The sequence below is a fragment of the Anomaloglossus baeobatrachus genome, chromosome 4 (genome assembly GCF_048569485.1).
Source record: "Anomaloglossus baeobatrachus isolate aAnoBae1 chromosome 4, aAnoBae1.hap1, whole genome shotgun sequence".
NCBI classification, from domain to species: Eukaryota; Metazoa; Chordata; class Amphibia; order Anura; family Aromobatidae; genus Anomaloglossus; species Anomaloglossus baeobatrachus.
This window is the reverse complement of record NC_134356.1, coordinates 548,188,809-548,209,798: the sequence shown is the minus strand read 5'-3', so window position 1 is coordinate 548,209,798 and position 20,990 is coordinate 548,188,809. Positions and strand designations below refer to the sequence as shown.

General features: G+C 48.7%; 1 protein-coding gene across 3 annotated transcripts in view; it reads right to left on the bottom strand.

The window, feature by feature from the left end:
• CHD2 (chromodomain helicase DNA binding protein 2) overlaps nucleotides 1-20,990 on the bottom strand; it is a 239,130-nt gene that overhangs the window by 152,057 nt on the left and 66,083 nt on the right. For all 3 annotated transcript variants that reach the window (XM_075345973.1, XM_075345975.1, XM_075345974.1), the window contains exons 5-8: nucleotides 8,669-8,727; nucleotides 8,426-8,551; nucleotides 7,198-7,335; nucleotides 6,443-6,576 (exon numbers count right to left, since the gene is read on the bottom strand). In XM_075345973.1, coding sequence (XP_075202088.1) covers nucleotides 6,443-6,576; nucleotides 7,198-7,335; nucleotides 8,426-8,551; nucleotides 8,669-8,727 — 457 coding nt within the window. The remainder of the gene's footprint in view (nucleotides 1-6,442; nucleotides 6,577-7,197; nucleotides 7,336-8,425; nucleotides 8,552-8,668; nucleotides 8,728-20,990) is intronic.

Genomic DNA, 20,990 nt, shown 5'->3' with positions numbered 1-20,990 from the left:
AACCATAAACCATAAAGGCTCCTTTAGGAGTATTTCGTAAATGTAGAGCAGAACTAGAAAGCAGCCGGGTTTCTCCTAGGAGTGTTGTGTAAATGCAAACCACAATAAGAAAGCAGCCGGCTCCTCCAAGGAGTGTTGTGTGAATGCAAATTGTCTCTTCAGGGAGGAAGGAGACGAACTCTAGTGCCATCTATTCGAAGTAGCAATCTTAAAATCCAAAAAAAAAAACGGATTTTTGTGTACTCACCGTAAAATCGTTTTCTCTTAGCCATCATTGGGGGACACAGGACCATGGGTGTTATGCTGCTTATCCATAGGAGGACACTAAGTAGATGCAAAGATGTTAGCTCCTCCCCTGCAGTATACACCCCCTGGCCCAGCCAGGCTACTTCAGTTTTAGTACACAAGCAGTAGGAGAAGAAGTAACAAAAAAACGTGAGTGAATACTCATAACAAAAAAGTACTGAGACAGAAAAAAGCTAAGGCCCAACAGGGCAAAAAGAGGGTGCTGTGTCCCCCAATGATGGCTAAGAGAAAACGATTTTACGGTGAGTACACAAAAATCCGTTTTTCTCTGACGCCTCATTGGGGGACACAGGACCATGGGACGTCCTAAAGCAGTCCATGGGTGGGTAAACAATAAACAAAGCAACCCAAGGACTAGGAACCAGTCCCAGATAGCCAGGAGCGCCTACTGAGATAGGTACTCCACTATCGTTTGCAGAATTTTCCTACCTAGGTTCGCCTCAGCCGAAGCCTGGGTATGGACTCAGTAATGCTTTGAAACAGTATGTAGGCAAGACCAGGTCGCAGCCTTACTCCTCTGTTCCACTGAAGCCTGATGCCTAATGGCCCAAGAGGCGCCAACTGCTCGCGTGGAATGAGTCCGCAGCCCACTAGGAATGGGCTTGAGTTGCAAGCGGTAGACCTCCTGGATCGCAAAGCGAATCCAGCGAGCCAGCGTTGCCTATGAAGCTGCCTCTCCTTTCTTAGGCCTTTCAAGAATGACCAACAAGGAGTCTATGTTCCTAAAGGGGCTGTCCTGGGTACGTAATATCTGAGAGCCCTCACAAGGTCTAGTGAATTTAGAACCCTTTCCACCCTATGGATTGGGTGTGGACAAAAGGAAGGCAGAACAATGTCCTCGTTCATATGAAACGGGGAAGTAACCTTCAGAAGAAAATCCGGAAGGGGGTGTAGAACCACCTTGTCCTGATGAAAGATCAGAAAGGGTTCGCGGCAAGAGAGTGCTGCCAGTTCCGAAACTTGTCTGATGGATGTAATCGCCACTAAGAATGTTACCTTCCAGGAGAGAAGAGCAAGAGAAGATTACTTAAGAGGTTCAAAAGGGGACCTCTGGATACCTTCCAAAACGAGATTGAGGTCCCATGGGTCCAGCGACCGTTTATACAGGGAAACTAGATGGGAAACACCCTTGAGGAAAGTCTTGACTTGCGGATTGCAAGCTAGGCGGTATTGATAGAATATTGAGAGAGATGAAACCTGCCCCTTAAGGGAGCTGAGGGCCAACCCCTTTTGCAACCTGACTGCAAAAAAAAAAAATAAAAATCAAGAATTCTGGGGATCGCCAGAGGCATAGGTTGGACATTAGATTCCCTGCACTGGGAAAGGAAAGTTTTCCACGTACGGTGGTAAATACGGGATGAAGGCCGGCTTTCGGGCACTGTACATGGTGGAGATGACCGCAGGAGAGAATCTCGCTCTTGTTAAAGTCCAGGTCTCAATGGCCAGGCCGTCAGCTTCAGGGCTCTGGATTTCTGATGGGAAATGGGCCCTTGGGTCAGCAGGTTTGGGATGCTTACGAGGCGCCATGAGCAATTGTACTAATTCAACATACCAGGCGCACCTGGGCTAGTCCGGTGCTATTAGTATCACCGGGACTCCTTCTGCCTTGATCTTCCTGATTACTCGCGGCAGCAGGGGCAAAGGCGAAAAACATTTAAAGGTAGACGGAAACGACTTCAGGAGACTAGAGCATCCGCGCCAATGGACTGTGGATCACGTGGCCTGGCTAAGAACGCGGTTACCTTTGCGTTCAACCTTGAGGCCATTAGATCCACGTCTGGTGTACTCCAGTGAGTGCAGATGTGTGGGAACACTTCTGGGTGGAGAAACCACTCTCCAGCGGCCAGGCCTTGGCGACTTAGAAGGTCCGCCGCCCAGTTCTCTACTCCCGGTATGTGTAACGCTGAAAAACACGGACCCCCGTCGATTAGGCCCAGGTGAAGATCCTGAGGACCTCGAGATAAGCTGTCTTGCAGCTGTTGCATTGTCCAATTGGAACCGAATCAAACAACCTGCTAGCAGAAGGGGGGAATGACCTGAGCGCGAGAAGATCGCGCTGATTTTCAGGATGATTTCTGGGAAGGGAAGACTCCTGGGGTGTCCAACGTCCCGAAGCAGTGTGGAGCCAGTATGCTGCTCCCCAGACTAAGAGGCTGACGTCCGTGGTCAGGAGTAGCCAGTCCACTTGGGGGAAAAAAACTCAAAGCGCATACCTGACTGAAGGTGTCAGGTGAAAAGTTCGGCCAAGGAAAAGGGGCTCTTGTCCCAGGCAGCTAGAAGCGCAAGCTGCAGTGGGTGGTGGTGTGGCTAAGCGAGCAGCACTGCCTCTATAGCCGCCGCTATCCTACCTAGCACTCTCATACTGAATCGTATGGAGTGAGAGGAGTACGTAGAGTACAGTATACCGCTTGTTGTAGAGCGGTCGCCTTGTCTTGAAGGGAAAATAAGCCCCGAAGAGTGTCCAGGGACATTCACAGGGAGGTGACGGATTTTGACGGGACCGGGGATGATTTGACTGGAGTCAGAAGCCGCCCTCAGCGGGATAGGGTGCCCACAAAGATCTGCACGCTGGTTGAGCCCTTGATGAGGAGGCCATCCAAGCAAGGCAGAACAGCCACTCTCCTGGCGTGAAGGGCACTCATGGCGGCCGCCATGACCTTAGTTAAGACCCTTGGTGCTGTGGTAGAGCCGAGAGTAGGGCCACAAATGAAAAAAAAAGAAGTCCTGAACCGCGAAGCGGAGGAACTTTTGGTGAGCTGGAGCGATGGGTATGTGCAGGTACGCGTCCCTGATAGCTAGATCACAAAATGGGTGCAAGAAAAACGGGTTAAATGCTGCGCTAAAAAAACCACGGATCCAAGAGAAGCGATGAAATCCTTTCCTTTATTGGCACGAGTCAACGCGTTTCGAAGGCATAGCCGCCTTCTTCATCAGGACAAGACAGTACAAGAAAGAACAGCATTTTTAGCGCAGCATTTAACCCGTTTTTCTTGCACCCATTTTGTGATCTACACTTCTCCATCGGGGCTGCTGCTGACCACCACTGCGTAATCTGCCTACATGCTTGCACAGGAGTTGTGCCTGTCACAACTGTAGCAGGTGAGTACCTGTCTTTGCACATATATCCCCTCATCCACCAGATAAGACCCTATTTTGCGCTTTTCTCCTCCACAGTTTTCCCTGATAGCTAGGGAGGCAAGGAATTCTCCTTCGACCATAAAGGTAATAATGGACCCTAGGAAGTCCATTCTGAATCTCCTTACGTGCACATGTTTGCTCAGGTGTTAAGAGGTCTAGGATGGGACGAACTGACCCGTCCTTTTTTGGGGACCACGAGAGGTTAGAATAGAAGGCCTTGAACCTCTCGCCGTCCGGAACAGGTACCATCACCCCCGCCGTTTGGAGGGAGTGGATCGCTGAGGAGAAGGCCTCGTGGTGTTTTGGAGCGTTTGGGGGGGGGGTTTGAGAGAAAAGACTGACCAGGGGATCGGGTCCACAATTCAATGTGGTAACCGGAAGACACAAGGTATCACACCCATTTGTGGTCTGAGGCGGCGGCCCAGATGGAGGACGACGAGACTCCTTGGTCTTTGTCTAGACTGCCAGGACGAGGTGGACTCGAGGATGGCTGAGAAGTTCGGGCCATGCATGTCTAGTAAAAAACATCCTGGGCTAGAGTTGGGGGAGGGAGGTACTCTTTTCCTCCCGTGGCGGCAGACAAAAAAAAAAAGAGCCTGTCCAGATGATCGGCAAACCATCGGTCTGGAAACGAGTACTGTGAGAGGCTTCATAGAGACAGAGTCCGCTCTCCATTATCGGAACCAGAGGGCCTTACGGATGGCTATGGTATCTGAGGCGGCAATAACTGCGCAGGTAGCAGCGCCGAGGGAGGCCTGCATGAGGTACTCTGCCGCCGCAGCAATGTGAACTGTTACATCTGTGAGGGTCTGAGGGAAACTGGTAGTCCTGGTGCCTGTGCGACCCACACGGAAGGGGAGAGGGACCCGCAGCCGCAAGGCAGAGCGATCGAGCTGCTCCACTTGTCATGTCGGGTCCTTGAAGGAGGATCCATCGAGGGGGGGGGAGGTTGTAAGCTACAGGGGCACCGGACTCACAGAAGGGGGAGGTGCTATCATCCCCTAGTAGCTCAGCGTCTTATAGTTGTTGCTGTAGTTGTGCAGGGCATAAAACATGTGACTGCAGCCCCTGGCTGATGAGCCACAAACTCTGATTGTAATGAGGGAGCAATGCTCTGCAGAGCTAATATGCAAGTGAGGCTATAACTCACCCAGAACCCTGATGACCCCTCCCCCCCCCTCCTCCTGCGTCCCAGTTCTGGGAAGGAGGAAGCCAGCTCTGAGAGACGCCCACAGGCTCTGACCACAACAAGAAGGAGCAATGCTCTGCAGATCCTGTGTGAGGAGGGTTACGCGCGCTTTCTTATCGAGTGTCGGAGGGGATGGGGCTTAGCTCTGACAAGAAGGCATGAGAAAATATGATAAACAAAAAAAAAATGGTGGGAAGGGACTCCCCTTCCCCCCTCCAGCCCTGTACAACAATGGTGGACAGAAAAAACTCTAAGTGTACCGCAGCTGCGGGTGCACTGAGTACTGGGGGCTCTCCCCCTCCCCCCGCCACAGGTGGAATGCTATGCAGGAGTCTGCAATCACAGCTCATGTGCATCCAGTCAGTGTGACCTTTGATCCAATTCAGTGTGGAGAGTCTGACGCCTGCTGGCAGAACTTGTATCAACTCACAGCCTGCCAGAGGGACTGAGGAAGTTTTCATCTGCTCTGGAAAAAAATCGGAAGGATCTCACCTCAACTCCTGTGGAGATCGCAGTCTGATGCCTGCTGCCTGGTCACACTGGTGCGGAGCGTTTATCAACTCAGAGCCTGCAAGAGGGGCTGAGGAAGTTATCCATCTGCTCTGGGCTCTGGAAAAATCGGAAGGATCTCACCTCAGCTCCTGTGGAGATGGCAGTCTGCTGCCTGGTCACACTTGGTGCAGAACGTGTATCAACTCAGAGCCTGCAAGAGGGGCTGTGGAAGTTTTCATCTGCTCTGGGCTCTGGAAAATCAGTGCCATGAGACCTGTCGTCCAGTGAGTAACAGCCCAGGATCCAGCATCGCAGGAGGGGTACGAGGAGGCGACACTCCGCGTTCCCGCCTTTTGATGGTTTTGGGAAATCGGTCCCCGAAGGAAACAGTCGCCCTCTAAAAACAAAAAATTCTTGCTGCAGTAGTCTGCAGAGATGTGCCTCCTATAGACACTAAGCTAAAACTGAAGTAGCCTGGCTGGGCCAGGGGGTGTATACTGCAGGGGAGGAGCTAACATCTTTGCATCTACTTAGTGTCCTCCTATGGATAAGCAGCATAACACCCATGGTCCTGTGTCCCCCAATGAGGCGTCAGAGAAAGTAACCCGTTAACGAGCCTTGTCACTTTTGACTAAAGGGTCACTTTTGACTTTTAGGATTGCTGCTTCCAATAGGTGGCACTAGAGTTCGTCTCCATCCTTCCTGAAGAGACAATCTGTATATTTCCCAGAGGAGGATTGCAGCTATAAGTCTCCTCACTGGCAGACATATTGGTGTGTCAGTCTCTGCAAGGAGAAATGTTTATCCTATGTAAATGCAAAGTACAATGATAAACCAGAAGGGCTCCTCCTAGGAGTGTTTTGTAAATGTAGAGCAAAACTAGAAAGCAGCGGGACTCCTCATAGGTGTGTTGTGTTAATGGTAAGCAGTGTGAAAAAGCAACTGGTTTCCTCATAGGTGTATTGTGTAAATGCAAAGCACAACAATAAACCATCAGGGCTCCTCCTACAAGTGTCTTGTAAATATAGAGAAGAACTAGAAAGCAGCCAGGCTCCTCTTAGATGTGTTGTGAAACTGCAAAGCACAATGAGAAAGTACCAGTGCTCCTCCCAGGAATGTTGTGTAAATGCAAAGCACAATGAGAAAGCAGCAGTGCTCCTCCTAGGTGTGTTGTGTAAATGCAAAGGACAATGAGAAAGCAGCAGTGCTCCTCCTAGGTGTGTTGTATAAATGTAAAGCAGCTTTTCTTTAAATGTAGAGCACAGATAGAAATCAGCAGTGCTCCTCCAAGGAGCATCTTATATTTGCTAAACATACCTCCTTTCTTCCCTGTCCTGGAGTCCATTACTTTCTCTATAGTCTCATGTGTATCTTCTTGCTCCTCTGCTTCCTCTCCTACCATTTCAATCAGATCATCAGAATCTGTTTCAAAGTCATCATCTTCTTTGTAGCTGCAATAATGGAAGTACAACATTACTAAATGGATTCAAATGTTTCAGTCCCAAATCATATTAACTAAATGCTATTATCGACCAGTACAAGTTAAGGCTTTGATCACAGCATACATAATGTTATATTTGGGGACCTACATTTATTACATTCTATTTAACTTGTATGTATCCCTTTATTGTTACTAATTTCTCTAATAGTACATGGGCAGCTAATTTGAGAATGACAGACAAAGTAACTCTACTGTTGTTTTCGCTGGCATTGGATACATGAGGACCGATTCTGAAACACTTTTGCCTTGTATTTCATGCAATAAATATTTTTTAATTTATCCATGATGGAGCCCATATAGATTCTGCTTTTTTGTGTGCACAGTCTGTTCCACTTGTCCAAGCAATCAGAACTCTTTTTTTTTTTGCACAGCATACCCCAAAGATGTTGACCGTTTCCACCATCAATATGCCTATATAGACTGCCTGACAGAAACTAGGGTTGAACATGATCGTTAGCTCTGGGTAACTGTTCCCTCCACACCTATTCTATGGCCATGGCTAACGTCAAGTTTATTTGCCTCCACTCAGTGAAACCTTGTTATGGGAAAACAATTAAAAAGCTGTACCCACCTAACATTTTTGGCTGCCCTTCGCCGCGTCTGTCTCTTAGGAGCATCATCGTCATCGTCGTCATCGTCATCCTCACTGGATTCGGCCTTTCTCCTTTTCCCCCGTTGTGGTTTCTTTACGCTACGACTTCTTAATGATCTATTAAAAATGAAATCAAAGAAAGAAAAAAGAACTTTAACTTAATCATTTCCAAGAATAAGTAACATATAAACGTAATTGTATGGAGTTTACTATACTTTATGTACCGGTGTGAAAAATTAGACAAGATATTACGACAGATGGATAAACATGACTAGTGTAACCCAAAACAGTGGAACCTTGGTTTACGAGCATAATCCGTTCTGGGAGTGTGCTTGTAAACCAAGTTACTCGTCTAGCAAAGCAAAATTTCCCATAGGAAATAATGCAAACTCAGACCATTCATCCACAACTTGTGCAATGTCCGATCCTGGTCCCCTATTCTGCCATTACACACACACACACACACACACAAACAAACAAACATACACACATATTATCCTCACCTTACCTTCCGCTCCATCGCCAGCTTTCTGGTTCTTGTAGTTCGCAGGTACAGGATGTGTATAGGTTAACCATAGCGACGATGGAGGAACGTCCGCTGCCAGAGCGCTGATGTCAAAGACAGGAGCCGCTTGCCTCTGATTGGCCGGTGCGCTGCCTATGAGTAGCGGCTGACAGCGGACGTTCCTCCATCGTTGCGATGGTTACCCGGTACACATCCTGTACCAGCGAACTACAAGAACTGGGAGGCCGGCGAGGGAACATAAGGTATGGTGAGCATAATATGTGTGGGTGTGTTTGTGTGTGCTTGTGCGGACTGCAAGAGCAGGTGAGAGCGCGGTTAAAGTACAGAACCGGACGTGTGTGCAGTATTTGCTCGTACAGCAAAGCTTGCTTGTAAACTGAGTTACAAATTTACAGCAAGCTTTGCTCATATAGCGAAATGCTCGCAAACCGGGTTACTCATAAACCGAGGTTGCACTGTATACGGTAGTGGATGGAGTTATACCCCCTACATGACCCTCAGAATCAGAAAGTCTTCTTTTCAGTCTCCCCATTAGAGATTTAGTGGTAATGTTTGGTAAATTTTCATTTACTAGAATAGTCTATTTTGGCTCAAATGTAAAGAGGTCTGTTCTAGTTACAATTTCCCTAATTCCAGATCAGATACGGAGTCTTTAGAAACCCTAAAATATTCACACAATACCTTCTAGATGCCAGCGGTCTGGATCTGGATTTTGGCAGGTCAAGGTCACTTTCTCCACTGCTAGCATCATCATCATCATCTTCATCATCATCATCGTCGTCATCATCAGAAACTTTTTTCTTCACCCTGTGACCATAGCACAAATATTAATTTTAGCTTCAATTTAGAATGACAAAGAAAGATGAAAAATTGAGTAGATGAAATGTAAAGGATGCAATGCTTCTGGGGTTCAGACATACTCACTTCTTGCAGGCAGTCCTGGTACTTCTCCTCCTCGGGCTTTCGCTTTCAGAATCAGTGGTCTAAGAAACAGTAAATAATATGCATATACATGTAATATATACTACAGGCCTCAACATTTAAATTACAACTCCAAGATGGAAAAGTCATGGAATTATGGAAATCAGAGGATCGATAGACGTGTTACCGATATGGAAATGATGAATAAACTTTTTAGAACATCTCAATATATTCAGTATCGCCAGGTGCAGAAATACACGCACTTACATTTCAGGCCATGTTCGCACGTTTAGACCACAGGCTGCAGATAGTAGCATGAGCAATATGCGGCCTGAGGTCATGGTGGAAAATGGCTCCTGGGACCTTTCACGATCCCTTGTAAAGACCTCTTCATGGCATTGTCCACAGTCTCCACACCAATCTATGGCTAACAATCCTGTTTTGCTCTGGACCATGATAGCACATGAGTGGTAGCGTGAGGTGAATAGACCACCTGTAGCTGGGTCGTATGGCTCATAGCCCAATGTAATGCAGATGCCAGCTGATAGTTGGTGTAGACGCTGTTTGATGCCTTAGGCTTTGGAATATTATTATTTATTATTATTATTAATTATTATAGCGCCATTTATTCCATGGCGCTTTACAAGTGAAAGAGGGTATATGTACAACAATCATTAACAGCACATAACAGACTGGTATAGGAGGAGAGAGGACCCTGCCCGCGAGGGCTCACAGTCTACAGGGAATGGGTGATGGTACAATAGGTGAGGACAGAGCTGGTTGTGCAGTGGTGTACTGGACTGAGGGCTATTGTAGGTTGTAGGCTTGTTGGAAGAGATGGGTCTTGAGGTTCCTCTTGAAGCTTTACACGGTAGGGGAGAGTCTGATATGCTGAGGTAGAGTATTCCAGAGTATGGGGGAGGCACGGGAGAAATCTTGTACGCGATTTTGGGAAGAGGGGATAAGAGAGGAGCAGAGAAGGAGATCTTGTGAGGATCTGAGGTTGCGTGCAGGTAGGTACCGGGAGACTAGGTCACAGATGTAGGGGGGGAAGACAGGTTGTGCATGGCTTTGTATGTCATTGTTAATGAACTGGAGTCGTTGGGTGATGGGAAGCCAGTGAAGGGATTGGCAGAGTGGCGAGGCTGGGGAGTAGCGAAGGGAGAGGTGGATTAAGCGGGCCGCAGAGTTTAGGATAGATTGGAGGGGTTTTAATTTCACTAGCAGTACAGAATGGATCATTAAACGCCATTCTTCGAATCTGACAAAACCACGTGGGCAACGCCAAGAAGATACCTTCACAAGGGAACTTCACACAAGTCCTACTCCAAGGAATATTTTGTGGCTTTACAATATGTAAGGTAGCCTGACCCCTCTATCGTCATTTCAGATACACTAACAGGTCGACATTACATTATAAAACAAATAATATGGCCATTTCTACAAAGAGTCCCAAGAGCCATATTATGAACCTGACAACAGCGGACCACATGTTTCTCATGCTACAGTGAGAAGCCTGCGTGTCCTGCAGAGTCTCCAGACTTGTCTCTCATCAAGCACATCTAGGACGTCATTGGTCAGCGATTACAAAAAGAGCTGCCAGCAGTGGATCTTGATGATTTGTGTGCCCAAGTGCATTCAGCATGGCAGAACTTTCCTCAGACATAAGGGTGCTTTACACGCTGCAACATCGCTACCAATATATTACCAATATATCGTCGGGGTCACGTCGTTAGTGACGCACATCCGGCGCTGGTAGCGAAATCGCAGCGTGTGACACCAAGATGCGACGATCAATGATCGCAAAATCGTTCAAAAATGGTGATCGCTGACACGTTGCTCCTTTCCTTAATATAGCTGCTGCCACAGGTACGATGTTGTTTGTCATTCCTGCGGCAGCACACATCGCTATGTGTGACACCACAGGAACGATGAACATCTCCTTTCCTGCGTCCACCGGCAATGCGGAAGGAAGGAGGTGGGCGAAATGTTATGTCCCGCTCATCTCCGCCCCTCCGCTTCTATTGGCTGGCCGCTTAGTGACTCCGCAGTGACGTCGCTATGACGCCAAACGCACCTCCCCCTTAAAGGAGGGATTGTTCGGGGGTCACAGCGACGTCGCTGACCAGGTATGTGCATGTGACGCTGCCGTATTGATATTGTTCGCTACGGCAGCGATCACCAAATGTCGCACAAACGACGGGGGCGGGTGCTATCGCGCACGACAATCGCTAGCTATTGCTAGAGATGTCGCATCGTGTAAAGCACCCTTAAGACCATTAACAACCTTATTGATAGCAGCCAATGTGTATAAGAGCATGTATATCTGCACCTAGCGCTAATACTCAAATCTGAATAAATCAAGATGTATTAAAAATACGGCCTCTATTTTTTCATCATTTGCATCCCATCATGTCTATTGATCCTGTGATTTCCATAATGAAATGACATTTCCTTCTTAGTGTTGAAATTGCAATGTTAATGAATGTATACAATACAGCTCAAAAGTTTAGGGTCACTTAGATATTTCCTAATTTTTTAAAGGAAAGCACATTTTTTTCAATGAAGCTAACATTAAATTAAACAGAAATACACTCTATACATTGTTAATGTGGTAAATGACTATTTTAGCTTCAAACATCTGGTTTTTAATGCATCTACATAGGTGTATAGAGGCCCATTTCCAACAACCACCACTCCAGTGTTCTAATGGTGCATTGTGTTTGCTAACTGTGTTAGAAGCCTAATGGATGTCTAGAAATCCCTTGAAAACCCTTGTGAAAGTATGTTAGCACAGCTGAAAACAGTTTTGCTGATTAGAGAAGCTATAAAACTGACCTTCCTTTGAGCTAGTTGAGAATCTGGAGCATTACATTTGTTGGTTCCATTAAACACTCAAAATAGCCAGAAAAAGAGAACTTTCATGTGAAACTCGACAGTCTATTCTTGTTCTTAGAAATGAAGGATATTCCATGTGAGAAATTGCCAAGAAACTGAAGATTTCCTACAACGGTGTGTACTACTCCCTTCAGGAGGGCACAAACAGGTGGGAGGCCCCACTGCACAACTGAGCAACAAGACAAGTACATTAGAGTCTCTAGTTTGAGAAATTGACACCTCACAGGTCCTCAACTGGCAGCTTCATTAAATAGTACCCGCAAAACGCCAGTGTCAATGTCTACAGTACAGAGGCGACTCCGGGATGCTGGCCTTCAGGGCAGAGTGGCAAAGAACAAGTCATATCTGAGACTGGCTAATAAAAGGAAAAAAGATTAATATGGGCAAAAGAACACAGACATTGGACAGAGCAAGATTGGAAAAAAGTGTTATGGACAGATTAATTCAAGTTTGAGGTGTTTGGATCACACAGAAGAACATTTGTGAGAAGCAGAACTACTGAAAAGATGCTGGAAGAGTGCCATCTGTCAAGCATGGTGGAGGTAACCTGATGGTGTGGGGTTGCTTTGGTGCTGGTAAAGTGGGAGATTTGTACAAGGTAAAAGATTTTGAATAAGGAAGGCTATCACTCCATTTTGCAACGTCATGCCATACCCTGTGGGCAGCGCTTGATTGGAGCACACCTCCAAATTATGGATGAACTATTTAGGGAAGAAGCAGGCAGCTGGTATTCTATCTGTAATGGAGTGGCCAGCGCAATCACCAGATCTCAACCCTATTGAGCTGTTGTGGGAGCAGCTTGACCGTATACTACGCAAAAAGTGCCCATCAAGCCAATCCAACTTGTGGGAGGAGGGGGGGACGGGACCATGGGGTGAAATATCTCCAGATTACCTCCGCAAATTAACAGCTAGAATGCCAAAGGTCTGCAAAGCTGGAATTGCTGCAAAGGAGCATTCTTTGAAGAAAGCAAAAGTTTGGAGGAGAAAATTATTATTTCAAGTAAAATCATTATTTCTAACCTCGTCAATGTCTGGACTATATTTTCTATTCATTATGCAACTTATTTGATAAATTTAAGTATGATTGTTCATGGAAAAGACAAACTTGTCTGGGTGACCCCAAACTTTTGAACTGTAGTGTATATATGTATATTCAGTATAAATTAGAACACCTCAACAGATTTGTCAGAAATCTTTTGGTTTCCTTTCAGAATCAACATTATCTATGGGATTCCAGAATACAAAATGCTCCCACAAATGTGGCCTGTTGCTTACAAACAACAGTTGTTTATCTTGGACACCAAAGACCGTAATTTTCCTATCAAATTCATTAAAGACTATTGAAAAAATGAGTACACCCTAACGAAAGTCTTAAGAGCAAAGTTCAAGCTTAGACTATAAAATTCTAATTAGCAAGAATTCAATCACAGGTAAGTTTAATTTATGAAACCTGCGTACAGATGGCTATACAAGGGAGTTAACCCCTTCAGCCCCAAGCCTATTTTGACCCTAAAGACCAGGCCATTTTTTGCAATTCTGACCAGTGTCACTTTATGAGGTTATAACTCTGGAACGCTTCAGCGGATCCCGGTGATTCTGAGATTGTTTTTTCGTGACATATTGGGCTTCATGTTAGTGGTAAATTTAGGCCGATATTTTTTGCATTTCTTTGTGAAAAAAGAAGGGAATTTTGTTTACTTACCGTAAATTCCTTTTCTTCTAGCTCCAATTGGGAGACCCAGACAAATGGGGTGTATAGGCTATGCCTCCGGAGGCCACACAAAGTATTACACTAAAAGTGTAAAGCCCCTCCCCTTCTGCCTATACACCCCCCGTGCTCCCACGGGCTCCTCAGTTTTGGTGCAAAAGCAAGAAGGAGGAAAAAATTATAAACTGGTTTAAAGTAAATTCAATCCGAAGGAATATCGGAGAACTGAAACCATTCAACATGAACAACATGTGTACACAAAAAAACAGGGGCGGGTGCTGGGTCTCCCAATTGGAGCTAGAAGAAAAGGAATTTACGGTAAGTAAACAAAATTCCCTTCTTCTTTGTCGCTCCATTGGGAGACCCAGACAAATGGGACGTCCAAAAGCAGTCCCTGGGTGGGTAAATAATACCTCATAATAGAGCCGTAACGGCTCCGTCCTACAGGTGTGCAACCGCCGCCTGAAGGACTCGCCTACCTAGGCTGGCATCTGCCGAAGCATAGGTATGGACCTGATAGTGTTTCGTGAAAGTGTGCAGGCTCGACCAGGTAGCTGCCTGACACACCTGCTGAGCCGTAGCCTGGTGCCGCAAGGCCCAGGAGGCTCCCACAGCCCTGGTAGAATGGGCCTTCAGCCCTGAGGGAACCGGAAACCCCGAGGAACGATAAGCTTCGAGAATTGGTTCCTTGATCCACCTAGCCAGGGTTGATTTGGAAGCTTGTGTCCCTTTACGCTGGCCAGCGACAAGGACAAAGAGTGCATCCGAGCGGCGCAGAGGCGCCGTACGAGAAATGTAGAATCTGAGTGCTCTCACCAGATCTAACAAGTGCAAATCCTTTTCACATTGGTGAACTGGATGAGGACAAAAAGAGGGTAAGGAGATATCCTGATTGAGATGAAAGGGGGATACCACCTTAGGGAGAAATTCCGGAACCGGACGCAGAACCACCTTGTCCTGGTGAAACACCAGGAAAGGGGCTTTGCATGACAACGCTGCTAGCTCAGACACTCTCCGAAGTGAAGTGACTGCTACTAGGAAAACCACTTTCTGCGAAAGGCGTGCGAGAGAAATATCCCTCATTGGCTCGAACGGTGGTTTCTGAAGAACCATCAGCACCCTGTTCAGATCCCAGGGTTCTAACGGACGCTTGTAAGGAGGGACGATGTGACAAACCCCCTGCAGGAACGTGCGTACCTGTGGAAGTCTGGCCAGGCGCTTCTGAAAAAAACACAGAGAGCGCAGAGACTTGTCCCTTAAGGGAGCCGAGTGACAAACCCTTTTCCAATCCAGATTGAAGAAAGGACAGAAAAGTGGGCAAGGCAAATGGCCAGGGAGAAAAACCCTGAGCAGAGCACCACGACAGGAATATTTTCCACGTCCTGTGGTAGATCTTGGCGGACGTTGGTTTCCTAGCCTGTCTCATAGTGGCAATGACCTCTTGAGATAATCCTGAAGACGCTAAGATCCAGGACTCAATGGCCACACAGTCAGGTTGAGGGCCGCAGAATTCAGATGGAAAAACGGCCCTTGAGACAGCAAGTCTGGCCGGTCTGGTAGTGCCCACGGTTGGCCGACCGTGAGATGCCACAGATCCGGGTACCACGACCTCCTCGGCCAGTCTGGAGCGACGAGGATGGCGCGGCGGCAGTCGGCCCTGATCTTGCGTAACACTCTGGGCAACAGTGCCAACGGAGGAAACACATAAGGGAGTTGAAACTGCGACCAATCCTGAACTAAGGCGTCTGCCGCCAGAGCTCTGTGATCGTGAGATCGTGCCATGAATGCCGTGACCTTGTTGTTGTGCCGGGACGCCATTAGGTCGACGTCCGGCATCCCCCAGCGGCAACAGATCTCCTGAAACACGTCCGGGTGAAGGGACCATTCCCCTGCGTCCATGCCCTGGCGACTGAGAAAGTCTGCTTCCCAGTTTTCCACGCCCGGGATGTGAACTGCGGAGATGGTGGAGGCCGTGGCTTCCACCCACATCAAAATCCGCCGGACTTCCTGGAAGGCTTGCCGACTGCGTGTTCCCCCTTGGTGGTTGATGTAAGCCACCGCTGTGGAGTTGTCCGACTGAATTCGGATCTGCTTGCCTTCCAGCCACTGCTGGAACGCTTTTAGGGCAAGATACACTGCCCTGATCTCCAGAACATTGATCTGGAGTGAGGACTCTTGCTGAGTCCACGTACCCTGGGCCCTGTGGTGGAGAAAAACTGCTCCCCACCCTGACAGACTCGCGTCCGTCGTGACCACCGCCCAGGATGGGGGTAGGAAGGATTTCCCTTTCGATAATGAAGTGGGAAGAAGCCACCACCGAAGGGAAGCTTTGGTTGCCTGAGAGAGAGAGACGTTCCTGTCGAGGGACGTCGGCTTCCTGTCCCATTTGCGTAGGATGTCCCATTGAAGAGGACGCAGGTGAAACTGCGCAAAAGGAACTGCCTCCATTGCTGCTACCATCTTCCCTAGGAAGTGCATGAGGCGCCTCAGGGGGTGCGACTGGCCTTGAAGGAGAGATTGCACCCCTGTCTGTAGTGAACGCTGTTTGTTCAGCGGAAGCTTCACTATCACTGCTAGAGTATGAAACTCCATGCCAAGATATGTTAGTGATTGGGCCGGTGTCAGATTTGACTTTGGAAAATTGATGATCCACCCGAAACTCTGGAGAGTCTCCAGAGTAGCGTTGAGGCTGTGTTGGCATGCCTCTTGAGAGGGTGCCTTGACCAGCAGATCGTCTAAGTAAGGGATCACCGAGTGACCCTGAGAGTGGAGGACCGCAACTACTGTAGCCATGACCTTGGTGAAAACCCGTGGGGCTGTCGCCAGGCCGAACGGCAGTGCCGCGAACTGAAGGTGTTCGTGTCCTATGGCGAAGCGCAGGAAGCGCTGATGCTCTGGAGCAATCGGTACGTGGAGATAAGCATCTTTGATATCGATCGATGCAAGGAAATCTCCTTGGGACATTGAGGCGATGACGGAGCGGAGGGATTCCATCCGGAACCGCCTGGTCTTTACGTGTTTGTTGAGCAGTTTTAGGTCCAGGACAGGACGGAAAGACCCGTCCTTCTTTGGAACCACAAACAGGTTGGAGTAAAAACTGTGACCCTGTTGTTGAAGAGGAACTGGGACCACCACTCCTTCCGTCTTCAGAGTGCCCACCGCCTGCAGAAGAGCATCGGCTCGCTCGGGAGGCGGAGATGTTCTGAAGAATCGAGTCGGAGGACGAGAGCTGAACTCTATCCTGTAACCGTGAGACAGAATGTCTCTCACCCAACGGTCTTTTACCTGTGGCAGCCAGGTGTCGCAAAAGCGGGAGAGCCTGCCCCCGACCGAGGATGCGGTGTGAGGAGGCCGTAAGTCATGAGGAAGCCGCCTTGGTAGCGGCACCTCCGGCGGTCTTTTTTGGGCGTGCCTTAGACCGCCATGAATCGGAGTTTCTCTGATCCTTCTGAGGCCTTTTGGACGAGGAGAATTGGGACCTGCCCGCACCCCGAAAGGACCGAAACCTCGACTGTCCCCTCCTCTGTTGGGGTATGTTTGGTTTGGCCTGGGGTAAGGATGTTTCCTTTCCCTTGGATTGTTTGATGATTTCATCCAATCTCTCACCAAACAAACGGTCGCCAGAAAATGGCAAACCGGTTAAGCACTTTTTGGAAGCCGAATCTGCCTTCCATTCCCGTAGCCACAAGGCCCTGCGTATTGCCACCGAATTGTCGGCTGCAACCGCCGTACGGCTCGCAGAGTCCAGGATAGCATTAATAGCGTAGGACGCAAATGCCGACGTTTGAGAGGTTATGGACGCCACTTGCGGCGCAGACGTACGTGTGAGTGCGTCAATTTGCGCTTGACCCGCTGAGATAGCCTGGAGTGCCCATACGGCTGCGAATGCTGGAGCAAAAGACGCGCCGATAGCTTCATAGATGGATTTCAACCAGAGCTCCATCTGTCTGTCAGTGGCATCCTTGAGTGAAGCCCCATCTTCAACTGCAACTATGGATCTAGCCGCCAGTCTGGAGATTGGAGGATCCACCTTGGGACACTGCGTCCAGCCCTTGACCACGTCAGGGGGGAAGGGATAACGTGTATCCTTAAGGCGCTTGGAAAAACGCTTATCTGGACAAACTCGGTGTTTCTGGACTGCCTCTCTGAAGTCAGAGTGGTCCAGAAACATACTCTTTGTACGCTTGGGGAACCTGAAACGGAATTTCTCCTGCTGAGAAGCTGACTCCTCTACTGGAGGAGCTGAGGGGGAAATATCCAACATTTGATTTATGGACGCGATAAGATCATTCACTATGGCGTCCCCATCAGGAGTATCAAGATTGAGAGCGGCCTCAGGATCAGAATCCTGATCAGCTACCTCCGCTTCATCATACAGAGAGTCCTCCCGCTGAGACCCTGAACAATGTGATGATGTCGAGGGAATTTCCCAGCGACCCCGCTTAGGCGGTCTGGGGCTGCGGTCCGTGTCAGAGACCTCACCCTGGGATCTATGAGACACCCCGGGAGGACATTGTTGTTCCAACTGAGGGGAACCAGGGAGCAATGATTCCACAGTGCCCATGGTCTGAGATACCGGTCTGGAATGCAAAGCTTCTAGTATCTTAGCCATAGTCTCAGAAAGTCTTTCAGTAAAAACTGCAAACTCCGTCCATGTCACCTGGATAGTGTTAGCAGGTGGTTCCCCCTGGGCCACCCTTAGCAGAGGCTCCGGCTGAATAAGTGCCACAGGGGCCGAGCATTGCACACAATGAGGGTCAGTGGAACCTGCCGGTAGTATAGCCGTACATGCGGCGCAGGCAGCATAGTAAGCCTGTGTTTTGGCACCCTTGCTTCTTGTGGACGCCATGTTGTCTCCTCTGAGCAATCCAGGAGGGTATATAGCCAAAAATCAACCGTGCACCATACAGTGTAAAGTATAGCCTATAATCATATAATCTATAAGTACACTTCTGCACAAGTGGGGCCAGCACCTCAGGTGCTGCTTACCGCCCGCTCAAAGCGGTTGTGTGGTCACCAGAATCCCTGCCTGGGTCTCCCTGAGCCTGTCTCCCCTCTCCAGCGTCAGAAGAGCTGACAGGAATGGCTGCCGGCGTCCTGAGGAGAGGAGGGGGCCGTGGGCGTGCCCTAGAAAGTGCGGGAATCTGGTGCCCCACTGTGCACAGTGAGGGGGGTGGAGTATGCAAAGCATGTTCCAGCCCTCAGTGCTGACTCCTGTACAGCGTCCCGCCCTTCCCCTGACTGGCAGGCCTGGGGGCGGGAAAGAATGAGACTAGGCCGCAAAAGCCGGGGACTAAAGTTATAAGCGCGGCCGGCGTATAAGCTCGGTCGGCGCGGAAGTCCCCGGCGTACTAAGAGTCCCAGCCGCGCCGCAGTGTAAAAATGGCAGCGGCGGTCAGCGCGGTAGTCCCCAGTAAACTAACACACCCAGCCACGCTGCAGTGTGTGATGGCACAAGCGCGGTCAGCGCTGCGGTCCCCGGCGCACTAACACACCCAGCAATGCTGGAGTGTTACTGTGCGCGGTCCCCACGGGGACACAGAGTACCTCAAAGTAGCAGGGCCTTGTCCCTGACGATACTCGGCTCCTTATCCAGCAGAGTCCCCGGGAGCTGTGGATGGAGCACGGTCTCAGTGCCTGGAGACCGATTAGGTTCCCACTTCACCCAGAGCCCTAAAGGGGATGGGGAAGGAAAACAGCATGTGGGCTAAAGCCTCCGTACCCGCAATGGATACCTCAACCTTAACAACACCGCCGACAAGAGTGGGGTGAGAAGGGAGCATGCTGGGGGCCCTGTTATGGGCCCTCTTTTCTTCCATCCGACATAGTCAGCAGCTGCTGCTGACTAAGCTGTGGAGCTATGCGTGCATGTCTGCCTCCTTCGCACAAAGCATAAAAACTGAGGAGCCCGTGGGAGCACGGGGGGTGTATAGGCAGAAGGGGAGGGGCTTTACACTTTTAGTGTAATACTTTGTGTGGCCTCCGGAGGCATAGCCTATACACCCCATTTGTCTGGGTCTCCCAATGGAGCGACAAAGAAACGGAAATTTCGCGAAAATTTTGAAAATTTTGTAATTTTCAAACTTTGAATTTTTATGCTCTAAAACCAACGAGACATATGACACAAAATAATTAATAAATAACATTTCCCACATGTCTATTTTACATCAGAACAATTTTGGGGAAAAAAAAAAAAAATTAAGGAAGTTATAGGGGTTCAAATTTTATGAGCAATTTCTCATTTTTACAACAAAATTTACAAAGCCACTTTTTTTTAGGGACCACATCACATTTGAAGCAATTTTGAAAGGTCTACATGACACAGAACACCCAAAAGTGACACCATTCCAAAAACGGCACCCCTCAGGCTACTCAAAACCACATTCAAGAAGGTTATTAACCCTTCAGGTGCTTCACAGTAACTAAAGCAATGTGGAAGGAAAAAATGAACATTTTACTTTTTGCAACAAAAATGTTAATTTAGCCTCAAATATTGCATTTTCACAAGGGTAGCAGGATTAAATGAACCCCCAAAATTTGTTGGGCAATTTCTACTGAACACGCAGATACCTCATATGTAGCGAAAAACCACTGTTTGGGCGCACGGAAGGACTCGGAAGGGAAGGAGCGCCATTTGACTTTTTTGAACAGAAAATTAGCTGGAATCGTTAGCCGCACCATGTTGCGTTTGGAGAGCCCCTGAGGTGCCGAAACAGTGGAGCTCCCCCACATGTGACCCCATTTTGGAAACTAGACCCCTCATGGAATTTATCTAGATGTTTATTGAGCACTTTGAGCCTCTGGGGGCTTCACAAAAGTTAATAGAGTTGAGCTGTGAAAATAAAAAAAAAAATGTTTACCACAAAATTGTTACTTCAACCAGGTAGCTTTTTTTTCACAAGGGTATCAGGAAAAATTGCACCATAAAATGTATTGTGCAATTTCTCCTGAGTACACAGACACCTCATATGTGGTGGAAATAAAATGTTTGGGCGCACAGAAGGGCTCGGAAGGCAAGGAGCGTCATTTGACGTTTCAAACGCAAAATTGTCTGGGATAATTAGCGTATTCCATGTTGCGTTTGGAGACCCCTGAGGTGCCGAAACAGTGGAGCTCCCCCACATGTGACCCCATTTTGGAAACTAGACCCCCATGGCATAGAAAAAAAAAAACAACGGAAGATGGGGGGGTGGCAGATGGGGCGGCAGCAGATGGGGGGACAGCGGCATATAAAGGGAGCATCTGTGATTGTGAGACGGCGGCTGGGATAGGGTGGGGGCGGATGGGAGAGGGCGCAGTGGATGCAGGAGCGGCAGAGGAGGGGGGGAGGGGTGGGAAGGGGAGTGGGAGGTGAGATTGGGGATAGTTACCCTACAGGATGGATCTAGGCAGCTGGATCACAGGAGATGAAGGAGGCAGCAGATCGGGGAGGGTGAGAGGTGGGGGAGGGAGCGCAGCATAGATCACGGAGGAGACAGGTGAGCAGAGCACAGATCACGGAGGAGACAGGTGAGCAGAGCACAGATCACGGGGGTGAGAGGTGAGGGAGAGCGGACAGCAGATCACGGGGGTGACAGGTGAGGGAGCACAGATCACGGGGTGACAGGTGAGGGAGCACAGATCACGGGGTGACAGGTGAGGGAGCACAGATCACGGCGTGACAGGTGAGGGAGCACAGATCACGGGGGTGAGAGAGCGCAGATCACGGGGGTGAGAG